The sequence below is a fragment of the Hypanus sabinus genome, chromosome 25, assembly GCF_030144855.1.
Source record: "Hypanus sabinus isolate sHypSab1 chromosome 25, sHypSab1.hap1, whole genome shotgun sequence".
Lineage (NCBI taxonomy): Eukaryota > Metazoa > Chordata > Chondrichthyes > Myliobatiformes > Dasyatidae > Hypanus > Hypanus sabinus.
In genome coordinates this window covers 50,522,235-50,535,745 of record NC_082730.1, presented here as the reverse complement: position 1 = coordinate 50,535,745, position 13,511 = coordinate 50,522,235, and the positions used below count along the sequence as shown (strand labels likewise).

General features: G+C 47.0%; 1 protein-coding gene across 4 annotated transcripts in view; it reads left to right on the top strand.

Moving 5' to 3' along the window:
* The window catches only part of LOC132381231 (NADH-cytochrome b5 reductase 1-like), a 41,402-nt gene extending 30,014 nt beyond the window's left edge, over positions 1-11,388 (top strand). For 3 of the 4 annotated variants that reach the window (XM_059950591.1, XM_059950590.1, XM_059950592.1), the window contains exon 9: positions 9,973-11,388. In XM_059950591.1, coding sequence (XP_059806574.1) covers positions 9,973-10,145 — 173 coding nt within the window. In that variant the 3' untranslated portion in view covers positions 10,146-11,388. The remainder of the gene's footprint in view (positions 1-9,972) is intronic. The other variant, XM_059950593.1, reaches the window with a different exon arrangement.
* Positions 11,389-13,511: the final 2,123 nt, after the last annotated feature.

The following is a 13,511-nucleotide window of genomic DNA, read 5'->3' as shown; positions in this document are numbered from 1 at the left end:
GGTCCAACATATAATTCTCCGTAACTTCCACCACCTCCAACAGGATCCCACTACCAAACAAATTTTTCCCTCCCCCCCCCCCCCCCCCCGCTTTTCGCAGGGATCGCTCCCTACGCGACTCCCTTGTCCACTCGTCTCCCCCATCCCTTCCCACCGATCTCCCTCCTGGCACTTATCCTTGTAAACGGAACAAGTGCTACACCTGCCCTTACACTTCCTCCCTCACCACCATTCAGGGCCCCAGACAGTCCTTCCAGGTGAGGCGATACTTCACCTGTGAGTCGGCTGGTGTGGTATACTGCGTCCGGTGCTCCCGGTGTGGCCTTTTATATATTGGTGAGACCCGATGCAGACTGGGAGACCGTTTCGCTGGACACCTACGCTTGGTCCGCCAGAAAAAGCAGGATCTCCCAGTAGCCACACATTTTAATTCCACGTCCCATTCCCATTCTGATATGTCTATCCATGGCCTCCTCTATTGTCAAAATGAATCCAAACTCAGGTAGGAGAAACCACACCTTATATACCGGCTGGGTAGCCTCCAACCTGATGGCATGAATATTGACTTCTCTAACTTCCGTTAATGCCGCTCCTCCCCTTCTTACCCCATCCCTGACATATTTAGTTGTTTGCCTGTTCTCCATCTCCCTCTGGTGCTCCCCCCGCCTTTCTTTCTCCTGAGGCCTCCCGTCCCATGATCCTTTCCCTTCTCCAGCTCTGTATCACTTTCGCCAATCACCTTTCCAGCTCCTAGCTTCATCCCACCCCCTCCAGTCTTCTCCTATCATTTTGCATTTCCCCCTCCCCCCTCTACTTTCAAATCTCTTACTATCTTTCCTTTCAGTTAGTCCTGACGAAGGGTCTCAACCCGAAATGTCGATATCGCTTCTCTCTATAGATGCTGCCTAGCCTGCTGTGTTCTACCAGCATTTTGTGTGTGTTGCTGTTTGAATTTCCAGCATCTGCAGATTTCCTCGTGTTTGCTAATATCTAGTTTAATTGCTTCAAGATTTTGCTGGTTGCTAATAAAGGATCAAAGGCATTTTTTCAATATTTTGGAATATGGATTGATCAGAGTGTGCATCATACAAAATAGTCACCTGTGTGGTCGCCAGCAGCAGCATCGGTTTATTCGAGTTGCCGCTGCACCATGAGTTTTGTGCTTATTCTCTGCACTGAAAATATTGTTGAAAATGTCAGAATGGCCCACAGTTACCCATATGGGTAACTGAAAAGAATGCAAGGATTTACAGTACAGTGCAAAAGTCTTGGATACATATATAAAGCTAGGGTGCCTAAGGCTTTATCACAATGGAGCGTAAAATATGAGAGCAAAGGGTGTTGGGAATGGTGGGGGTGGAGCACCATGGGAGGAATGTGGGACAAGTGGCAGGGTTGCATAGGCCCAGACCTGAGACACCAAGCAAGGTAATTTGATTCCAAACAATTGGTTTATTGTTCACTACAGAATGCCTCTCTGCTTCCCACTCTCTCCCCTCTCAGTCCACAAGAGATCAGGTTTATCATCACTTATATATGTCATGAAATGTTTTTTTTTGCAGCAGCAGTAGTACTCTGCAAAAGTCTTCGGCACCATAGCAGATACATGTGCCTAAGAGTTTTGCAGAATGGTGTATGTTTATCCATAAAACAAAGCCAAGTTGTTAGAAAAACTTGACAGCGGTCAAAGTATGAAGCATTTGACAGTAGTTTGGTGTTGGGACGACCACTATCAACGACATGAAAAAACAGAAGGACAAACTGTTAAAGTTGAATGGTGAAAAGTAATGAACAAAAGTTGATGAAAAATAGTAAAACACTACACAGAGTGAAAAACGAAGATCTCAATCGTGATTCGTCAACATTGGCATGAAGGTGCTACTTAAAACTAACAAAGGTCTATCACAATGGTTCCAGCTTTGGCTGAACAGGCTTAAGCAAGCAAAGGTGGCGGTACTAAGTAAGTTTTTAATAAGCTTTTTCTGTCAGTATGTAGCTAGTGTGCTGAGAATGGTTCTGGAGGTAGTAGGATGTTCCTTGTGTGAGATGTGGGAACTTGGGGAGACCTCCAGTCTCCCTGATAACTACTTCTCCACAAACTGCACTGAGCTGCAGCTCCTCAGAGAGCGTGTTAAGGAACTGGAGCTGCAGCTCGATGATCTTCAGCTCATTCAGGAGAATGAGGAAGTGATAGATAGGAGCCACGGGGAAGTAGTCACCCCTAACTCGAAGGAGGCAGGACCTGAGTGATTGTTGGAAGAGGGAATGGGAATAGGTAGCCAGTGTAGAGTACTCCTGTGGCTGTTTCCCTTGATAATAAGTATAACACTTTGAATACTGTTGGAGGGGTGACCCGTCGGGGGAAGTCGCGTGCTCAGGTCTCTCCCTCTCTGGCTCAGAGGGGAGTGCGGCAGTGATAGGGGATTCCATGGTTAGAGGAGCAGAAAGCAGATTTTGTGGATGTGAAAGAGACACCCAGATGTATGTTGCCTCCTAGGTGCCAGGATCAGGGATGTTTTGGATCGGCTCAACAGCATTCTTAAGGGGGGGGGGGGGTGTGAGAAGCTATAAGTCATGGTACATATTGGCACCAATGACATGGGTAGGAAAAGGAGAGGGTCCTGAAGAAAAAATGTGAGGAGTTAGGCAGGAAGCTGAAAAACAGGACTTCCATGGTAGAGATCACTGGATTGCTGTCTTTGCCATGTGCCAGTGAGAGTAACAATATGATAATTTGTCATATGAGTACATAGCTGAGGAATTAGTACCAGGGCAGGGTTTCTGATTTTTGGATCTTCTGGGGAAGGCATGACCTGTCCAAAAAGAATGGTTTACACCTGAACGCAATGGAATGGGACCAATATACTTATGAGCAGGTTTGCTAGAGCTGTGGGGGAGGGTTTAAGCTAACTTGGCAGGGGGGTGGGAACTAGAGTGATGGGGCTGAGGGTGGGGCAGTTGGTGCATGTCTAATGAGGCCTGTAGATGATAGGGCCAGATTGTAGTTAGTGGGATGAGTTAAAATGTAACGGGACCGGAATCAAAGTAGGTGATGAATGCAGGAACTGAAGGTGTAATATTTGAGGATGTGCTTGAGATTTGCTGTACTTCCAAGAATGAATAAGCTGGGTCTTCACTGAGTCACTAGTTCAGATTTTTGGGAGTTGGGAGAACATCAACAGCTAATCTTTCTTCCTTCCTTTTCCCACAAGTCTTTCCAGCTGAATTTTCTTTTCTCAGTGTTTTCCCATCTCGCCCACTGTCCCTGTTTTTCCTGAGACATTGCTCTTGCATACCTCATCTGGTCCTCCTATCGCTTTATACTTCCACCACCGTGGCTGGCCTTTTGCTTTTGTGTTGTCACCTCTTCCAAATAGGCCTGTAGCGGTGTGCTACACGCAGCGCTAAAATTACGACACGGAGTCGGTAACTGCAGTCGAAGAAAAAACTTTATTCGAAATCCTCAGCCTCACTTTTAAGCCTCCCTCAACCTGCCCCCCCCCCCCCCCGTGGCGCAGAGGCTCCAAAGCTCTGTGCTTGCAAACCTCCCCCAGAACCGGCGATACACCCACCAATGTCCACAGTCTGGGCCAGAACCTGCTTGGGAGGTCGGCCTCTGCGCCGAGGTGCCAGAAACTCGGCCGGTTGCGCCAGGTCCACATGGGCCGGTTTGAGGCGGTCCACCGTGAAAACCTCCTCTTTCCCCCCAACGTCCAGCACGAACGTGGACCCGTTGTTCCGGAGCACCATAAACGGCCCCTCGTATGGCCGCTGCAGCGGTGGCTGATGCCCGCCCCTTCATACAAACACAAACTTACAGTTCTGTAGGTCTTTGGGTACGCAGGTCGGGTGCCGTCCGTGCTGTGAAGTGGGTATGGGGGCCAGGTTACCGAGCTTCTCGCGTAGTCTGCCCAGGACTGCGGCGGGATCTTCCTCTTGCCCCCTTGGGGCTGGTGGGAACTCCCCGGGGACGACCAGGGGCGCGCTGTATACCAACTCGGCCGACGAGGCGTGCAGGTTGTCCTTGGGCGCTGTGCGGATGCCGAGTAGGACCCAGGGAAGCTCGTCCGCCCAGTTGGCTCCTCGCAGGCGGGCCATGAAGGCCGACTTCAGGTAATGGTGGAAACGCTCCACCAGGCCGTTCGACTGTGGGTGGTAGGCAGTGGTGTGGTGCAGCTGAGTCCCCAAAAGGCTGGCCATAGCTGACCACAGGCTGGAGGTGAACTGGGCGCCTCTGTCGGAGGTAATGTGGGCCGGTACACCAAAGCGAGATATCCAGGTGGCGATCAGGGCTCGGGCGCAAGATTCGGAGGTGGTGTCGGTGAGCCTCTGGCCATCTTGTGAACCGGTCCACGATAGTCAGGAGGTGCTGCGCTCTGCGCGACCCTGGCAGGGGGCCCACGATATCCACATGAATGTGGTTGAAACGCCGGTGGGCGGGATGGAACTGCTGCGGTGGGGCTTTGGTGTGCCGCTGCACCTTGGCCGTCTGGCAGTGCATGCACGTTTTGGCCCATTCACTGACCTGTTTGCGGAGTCCGTGCCAAACGAACCTGCTGGAAACCATCCGGACAGTTGTCCGGATGGAGGGATGCGCCAAGTTATGAATGGCGTCGAAAACAAGGCGCCGCCAGGCTGTCGGGACGACGGAACAGGGCTGGCCGGTGGCGACGTCACAGAGTAGGGTCCTCTCACCCGGGTCCACGGGGAGGTCCTGGACCTGCAAACCGGAGACTGCGGTTCTGTAACTCGGAATCTCCTCATCCGCCTGCTGTGCCTCTGCCAGTGCCTCAAAGTCTACCCCTTGGGAAAGGGCATGAACGGTAGGGCGAGAGAGCGCATCCGCCACGACATTGTCCTTACCCGAGACGTGCCGGACATCCGTCGTGTATTCAGAGATGTAGGACAGGTGGCGTTGCTGGCGGGACGACCAGGGGTCGGACGCTTTCATAAATGCAAAGGTAAGCGGTTTGTGGTCCGTGAACGCGGTGAAGGGCCGACCTTCTAGGAAGTACCTGAAATGCCGGATTGCCAGGTAGAGCGCCAACAGTTCCCGGTCGAAAGCACTGTACTTGAGCTCGGGTGGCCGCAGGTGTTTGCTGAAAAACGCCAGGGGTTGCCAGTGACCTGCGATGAGTTGCTCCAGCACCCCACCGACTGCCGTGTTAGATGCGTCCACTGTGAGGGCGGTAGGGGCGTCCATTCTGGGATGTACTAGCATTGCGGCGTCTGCCAAAGCTTCCTTCGTTTGAACGAAAGCGGCGGCGGACTCCTCGTCCCAGGTAATGTCCTTGCTCGGACCCGACATCAGGGCAAACAGGGGGCGCATGATCCGGGCAGCTGAAGGGAGGAAGCGGCGGCAGAAATTGACCATACCTATGAATTCCTGAAGGCCTTTGATCGTGGTGGGTCGGGGAAAGTGGCGGACCGCATCTACCTTAGCGGGCAGAGAGGTTGCCCCGTCTTTAGTAATCCTGTGGCCCAGGAAGTCAATGGTATCGAGTCCGAACTGGCATTTGGCGGGGTTGATTGTAAGACCGTACTCACTCAGTCGGGTGCAGAGTTGACGGAGGTGAGACAAATGCTCCTGACGACTGCTGCTGGCTATGAGGATGTCATCCAAATAGATGAACGCGAAGTCCAGGTCCCGTCCCACCGCGTCCATTAACCGCTGGAACGTCTGTGCAGCATTCTTCAGGCCAAACGGCATGCGGAGGAACTGGAAAAGGCCAAACGGGGCGATGAGAGCCGTTTTGGGGACGTCGTCAGGATGCATCGGGATTTGATGGTACCCTCGGACGAGGTCTACCTTGGAGAAGATCCATGCGCCATGCAGGTTTGCTGCAAAGTCCTGAATGTGCGGCACGGGGTAGCGGTCCAGTGTGGTAGCCTCGTTCAGCCTGCGGTAGTCGCCGCACGGTCTCCAGCCTCCCGTCGCTTTGGGCACCATGTGCAGGGGGGAGGCCCATGGGCTGTCGGACCGCCGGATGATCCCCAATTCCTCCATCCTCTGGAACTCCTCCTTCGCCAGTCGGAGCTTGTCCGGGGGAAGCTGCCAAGCGCGGGCGTGGAGGGGTGGTCCCTGGGTCGGGATGTGGTGCTGTACGCCGTGCCTCGGCATGGCCGCTGTGAACTGCGGTGCCAGAACCGATGGGAAATCCGCCAGGACCCTGGTGAAGTCGTTGTCGGACAGTGTGATGGAGCCGAGGTGAGGGGCCGGCAACTGGGCTGCACCCAGGGAGAACGTCTGAAAGGTCTTGGCGTGTACCAGTCTCTTCCTGGGCAGGTCGAACAGTAGGCTGTGAGCTCGCAAAAAATCCGCACCCAGAAGCGGATGGGCTACGGCAGCCAGTGTGAAGTCCCACGTGAACTGGCTGGATCCGAACTGTAGCTGCACCTGACGGGTGCCATAGGTCCTTACTGTGCTGCCATTCACAGCCCTCAGGGGGGGACCCGGTGCCCTGCTGCGGGTGTCGTAACTCGTCGGAGGTAAAACGCTGATCTCAGCCCCAGTATCGACCAAAAACCGGCGTCCCGACCTTCTATCCCACACACACAGGAGGCTATCCCGATGGCCAGCCGCCGTAGCCATCAGCGGTGGCTGGCCCTGGCGTTTCCCGGGAACTTGCAGGGCGGGCGACAACGGCGGGCTTCTGCGCCCCACCGCTGGTGGTAGAAGCACCAGTGTTCATTGGGCCGGGGGTTGGCGGGCTCTACGGCCGGGCCTGGACTGGTTTGCTGCCGGGAGCGTGGCTGGGAGATCTGTTTTGGCGTTCCACAGCAAGTCCGTCCGGGCTGCCACCTTCCGGGGGTCACTGAAATCCGCGTCAGACAGCAGCAGGCGTATGTCCTCGGGCAGCTGCTCCAGGAATGCCTGCTCAAACATGAGGCAGGGTGTGTGTCCGTCGGTGAGAGACAACATCTCATTCATTAAAGCCGATGGAGGTCTGTCGCCCAAGCCATCCAGGTGCAGTAAACGGGCAGCCCGCTCGCGCCGTGAGAGTCCGAAAGTCCTGAGGAGCAGGGCTTTGAATTCCGTGTACTTGCCGTCTGCCGGGGGCGACTGTACGAACTCCGCGACCTGGGCCGCTGTGTCCTGGTCGAGGGAGCTCACCACGTAGTAGTAGCGGGTGTCTTCTGAGGTGATCTGGCGAATGTGGAATTGGGCTTCGGCTTGCTGGAACCATAGGTCCGGGCACTGTGTCCAGAAACCTGGCAGTTTCAACGAAACCGCATGAACAGAGGCGGCGTCGGTCATTTCTGGTCCAAAAATCGTTTGGACCGTCGGGGTCACCAATTGTAGCAGTGTGCTACACGCAGCGCTAAAATTACGACACGGAGTCGGTAACTGCAGTCGAAGAAAAAACTTTATTCGAAATCCTCAGCCTCACTTTTAAGCCTCCCTCAACCTGCCCCCCGTGGCGCAGAGGCTCCAAAGCTCTGTGCTCGCAAACCCCCGTAGGCTATCTTATTGTGAGCCGGTTCGGATGTGCCAGGAAATGGGTCGCCACAGGCCTAATTTGAGCCTGTGCCAAGGACCCCTCTTCTAGATTACACCTGACCCAACATGTCTGCAAGCCTGAGTGCTGCTTTTGCCTGTTTTACTGACTCTGCTAGACACCACTTTCTCCCTGTTGAGGTGTGGTAAACTATATATGCCTGTCTGGACACGCCCCTCTGCTGACTGCTCCTGTGGCTCCTCCCACAGATCCCTGTATAAAGGCGATTGAAGGCACTGCTCTTCTTTCAGTCTTCAGGATGTTGTGTGGTGCGCTCTTGCTGCTAATAAAAGCCTATCGTTTGCCTCCTGTCTTCGAGAGTTATTGATGGTGCATCATGAGGTCCTGGGTGCAGTATCCTGGACAACACTGTCACAAGATTCCGAGAGAGTCATCTCAAGCCTCACCCTGGCACACTTGAACTCTTCAGTCAGCCCCGTGACAGGCAATTCCAGAGTTCCTTTGCCATACAGGTAGATGATACTTGGCAATCTTGGCCCATCCACGTAATGAAGGAGCTAACTGTCCTCTCCAGCTTTTCAACGTGAGTGATAGGGACTTCATGCATCGTCAACAGTCATAGCATAGAGGTTCATGGGAATGATCCCAGGAATGAAAGGATTAACACATACAAGGACTGTTTGATGTCTCTAGGCCTGTAGTCACAAGAGTTTAGAAGAATGGCGGGGGGTGGGGGGGATCTCATTGCAACCTATCAAATATTGAAAGGTCTGGATGAAGCGGATGTGGAGAGGATGTTTCCTATACTGAGGGAGTCTAGGTCCAGCAGTACAGCCTCAGAATTGAGATACATGCATTTTGAACAGATGAGGGAAAATTTATTTAGCTAGGGCTATTTAATTTAGTCATTGGGTATACTTAAGCCAAAGGTTGATAGGTTCTTGGTTAATTAGTGCGTCAAAGGGTATGGAGTTGAGGCAGGAAAATGGGGCTGAGAGGGAAAATTGCAACTGTCACTCTCCTCTTTAAGAAGGGTGGAGGCAAAAGCTAGTCCAGTTGTTCATTCGATGGCCAATGGTGAAATAGTTCTCAATCAAGGTGATCATGATGGTAATAGTGTAGATAAAGATATTACTAACACAATAGAAAAGGTGCTCATAGACGACATGGTGAAAATATGTGATGGGTTTAAAGGGCTAGAGCAGTGTGCATTCATAACAGAACAAGAAATCATGTTGGTTTATAGAGAAAAAAATCCTACAACAAAAACCCTTGATAATGAGGCAGACAACACGGGAAGAAACATTTTTTTAAAAAAGGTCATCCAGCATAATGCCTCCTCATCCCAAGGGCATTGGCTTCTAGGTCCTTCAACTGCAATGAGGTACCCTCTCCCACAAGTTTCTCAGACCTGATGTAATTGTTATTGTGTGGTGCTGCTTTTATCTTTCCGAAGTGAAGATCACTTTTTGTTAATAACAAAACACATTTCATCTCCACCTAAAATTCCCATGTTTGCATTTTTGTTAAAAATAGAATGACTTCTTTTCAGTTTACCTGTACACTTACCTGTAATTAAATTCAATCTTTTGTTATGCCTTATATAAAGCCTAAGAAAAGTAAAATACAAATAGTGTACTAACTTTTAAATCAAAACATGGCATTGTAAGTGGAGATTGAAAACCTGCTGTTTGTTGTTCAACGTCATATTCAGGTATTCTCCCGATGCTGCTTTTGTTACCCTGCACATATATCATTATATTAATGGTATGTAATTTTTGCTATTAAGTACGTGTGTGATGAATAAGTGTAAGACTTCTTACAGCATACAAATTCAGAGCTTGAGATGATGTCAATCACAACATGTATTCCAAAATCTGAAACACTTCTGGCCCCAAGCGTACTCAACCTGTATATGATAACGTACATTGTTAATTGTCCTTGAACTTTCAGTTTTCAAGTTAATGTAAATTTAAGCTATAATCCTTCAATCACTGGTGTTAAGTTGGATGAACAGTTGTGAAAAGTGAGAAATTTGAATAAATAGTTTTCAAAGAAATTGAAAGTGGTCTTCTCTGTTGAAATTTGTGTAGAATCCAAACTTCCATAGTAACAAACAAATGCTGGAGGGACTCATCAGGTTAGGCAGTATCTATGGAAAAGAATAAATAGCCAACATTTTGAGCCAAGACCCTTCATCAGGACCAAGGGTCTCGTCACAAAACTTTGACTGTTTATTCCTTTCCATAATACTGCCTGACCTGCTGAGTTCCTCCAGCATTGTGTGTGTGTTGCTTGGATTTCAAGCATCTGCAGATTTTCTCTTGTTTCTAATTTCTCTGATATCCAGAAGCTTTATTTAATACCAAGACCAGCTGATCTTGTTTCAACTTTAAGCAGCATCCTGACAAATGCATTTCCACATAATGGTTCAAACATTTCTCACTGACTGTTGCGATACAAGTTTTATGAAATCACTCATGGGTTTGTTTGATGTTTGTTTTTATTTTAGGCTGGGATTATAGTGAAGGTTTTGTGAGTTCTGATATGATTAAAGAACACCTTCCAGAACCTGCTGATGACGTATTGATTCTCATGTGTGGCCCACCTCCCATGATTCAATTTGCATGCAACCCAAACTTGGACAAACTTGGATATTCACAAGGAATGCGTTTTACATACTAGGTGCCAACATTCAAATTCTGTTTGGTAAAGGGGAAGGTAAAAATGGAAATTGCACTTCAGCCTGTTTGGCATTTGTCAAACAGCAATTAAACATGAGCTTTTTTCTTTTAATGCCGGTTACATGAAATGCTAATGTTAATGGCAGTGTGTTTCTACATGTTCAGCTACAAAACATGATGTGATTTGTTAATCTGTTTGAAATACAGAATTGAACATATTTAATATGCAAGTCAGTGTTTGAACTTGTTCTCAATGTACTGAAAAAAATTTTGAATGTATAACACTCAGTAAAAAAAATCTGTCCCAGTCTTTAAAAAGAAATTTCAGGACAGTGGCATGTGGGTAGATGCATTACGTTCTTGAAACTGGTTTTGTTAAATTTGTACTTACTGGTGTACTACCATTACTGTTAACGCCAAAGAATGTATGTGCTTCACCACCCAATGTTAATGACCTATTATGTTTAAGGTATGTAGTGAAACTTCAATCATTTTATTTTTCTCTTCATGCAAATTTTTTGGGTCTGGTAGTTCAAAGGAATGAAAGCCTCCTGGTTTAAGATTGAGCAAAAGGGCTCTGGCCTCCAACATTGACACAACCAGTTTGCTCAAAAATGATCTTGGAAAACCAAAGATTTCTGGGTGAATTAAGGGGATGTTTATGTTTAGTATGGAAATATAGCAGAGATTATAATGTAAGCACTAAACAATATTGTTGGCAATGCTGAATGGCTGTGGTACAATAGTGGCAAATGGTTTAATATTTAATCTTTGCATTTAGCAGGCTTGGCATTAGGTCTTTAATATTTCATGGTTTTGCTGCCTAATGTCTGTTCATCCAGTACTTTCAGTGACCACATAGTACTCCATTTAGAATACATATGCCTTAAGTGACTGTCTTGGTATTTACTTAAGTTTCGGTCTAACTCTCGAAAGTCCACAGTTTTGATCTGATCTAGTTTACACCAGTTTTTAAATGTGTAACTGTAAACTTGGTTGTTTGTTCTAACTGAAAGCAGCATAGTCTATTTAAAATGAAATTTGCTTACAAATTGTATTTTAAACTGTATCCACAAGATTACCTGAACAATTTAAAGTATTAGCAAGACAAGCTATACATCAGTCGTTATTGAGGTCTATGAATAATAAAAGTTGTTCTAAAGATTCTTGCAGTAAATTGTGCTGATCACTGATTTTGATTTTGAAATGTGTGATATTAAATAAAGTTATTTCATTGAAATGTATGCATCTTAATGTCTTGAATCTTTAATTTTGCATGAACAATGTTTTAACACAAAGACTAATGTTTAATCATTAAACATATGGAGGGTGTACAAAGAGACCTGAATCCTTGAATACCTGATTCACTGAAAGCAAACTTTAAAAGTAGAGCAAGCTGTTATTAAGTCAAATGGTATATTTGCCTTTATTACAGAAGATTTGAGCACAAGAGCAAGAATGTCTTGCTGCAACTTACAGGATCTTGAAACCACATCTGGAATGCCATGTTCAATTTTCCTATCCTTTATCCAAGAAAATGATGCTTGCCTTTTGAGTGTATTAAAGGTTTTTCTCAATAGAATTTTTGTATTAAGAGACAGGGTTGACTAAGCCCAAACAGAGCTCAGAATAATGTAAAAACTTTGAAATGTACAGGATTCTGACTAAGCTAGATATATCAAATGGAAAGAAATTTCTCCTGTGAATAAGGTTGTTGAGCTTTGGGTTCTTAAGACAAGGGGCCATGCCCTCGGGCTATTTAGGACTAATAGGAAATTGCTTCATGAAGTGCTGAACTGTTAGAATTTTTGATTACAGAAAATTGTGAATGTTAACTTACCCAAGAAGTTTAAGAATGAGGCAAATTTATTAATGCAGGACCCCAAAAGAGAATGGAGTTATAAAATGAGATGGAAGGTCTGCCACTCAAGCTGAATGAACTTCAGTTATTTTCTGTTCTAAAGTTGCAAGGAAGTAAATGCACAACTGAAGGGAAAGGTCAAGTTTCCTACTTCACTAAAACTTTTATTAAAGCAACATACCCTAATAATCTAGTGCAGGAAAGAGGAGCTCCTCACTAATCCTCCATCTTCAGGGAAAAGATAATGGTTGGAAATTCATTGAAGTAGTTCATAGTTGTGGAATGACCTCCTCTTCACCTGCTTCATCAATTACACTGCTTTTATCATAAGGATAGTTGCAGATGATTGATGAGAAAAAGAACTGATCATTACATGAAGCAATCTATCACTGCATGCAGTAAGGGATTGATATTGTTTGCTACATTGCCAGCTAGACAATGACCATCTCTAATAAGTAACCTTGAAGTTAAGCAATATTTGTATTGTGGAATGTGGGTGTTAGCACTCATGTAATTTAGCAGAACCATAACCTACAAATCCTATTGAAAGGAAATTACTTCCATCTTAGGAAAATGTCATCTTAATGATGGTTGAGTGCATTTCCAACATGAGCTTAAATGCCTTCTGGGCCAAAACAGCCTATTTCATTTGCACCATCTCCATCAATCACATAGCTATGACATGTACCACCTCCAACATTTTGTGGCCATTTAACAAAGCTACTTTAGCAATTCCACAAAACAAGTTCTACAAAAAGGTCAACAGATGCAACTGAAACACGTTTTGTATATCACAAATATTCTTAAGTGCCTGCAGGTTCCCTTTCATTATCTATTAGCCATTTTGGGTAAATTACCAAAGTCCTATCTAGCAGAAGAAAAACTCCTATCTCAAACCTCTGCTGCCTTGCACTTTTGCATGACTTATTGCATTGAATCATAGAACACTACAGCACAGTACAGGCCCTTCAGCCCTCCATGTTGTGCTGACCCATATAATCCTTTTAAAAAAAGTACTAAACCCACACTACCCCATAACTCTCCATTTTTCTTTCATCCATGTGCTTGTCCAAGAGGTTCTTAAATACCCCTAATGTTTTAGCCTCCACCACCATCCCTGGCAAGTCATTCCAGGTACTCACAACCCTCTGTGTAAAAAACTTACCCCTGATGTCTCCCCTAAACTTCCTTCCCTTAATTTTGTACAAATACCCTCTGGTGTTTGCTATTGTTGCCCTGGGAAACAGGTACTGACTATCCACCCTATCTATGCTTCTCTTATTGCTTGTAGACCTCTATCAAGTCCCCTCTCATTCTTCTACACTCCAAAGAGAAAAGTCCCAGCTCTGCTAACTTTGATTCATATGACTTGTTCTCCAAACCAGGCAACATCCTGGTAAATCTCCTCTGTACCCTCTCCATAGCTTCCACATCCTTCTTATAATGAGGTGACCAGAATTGAACACAATACTCTAAGTGTGGTCTCACCAGAGATTTGTAGAGTTG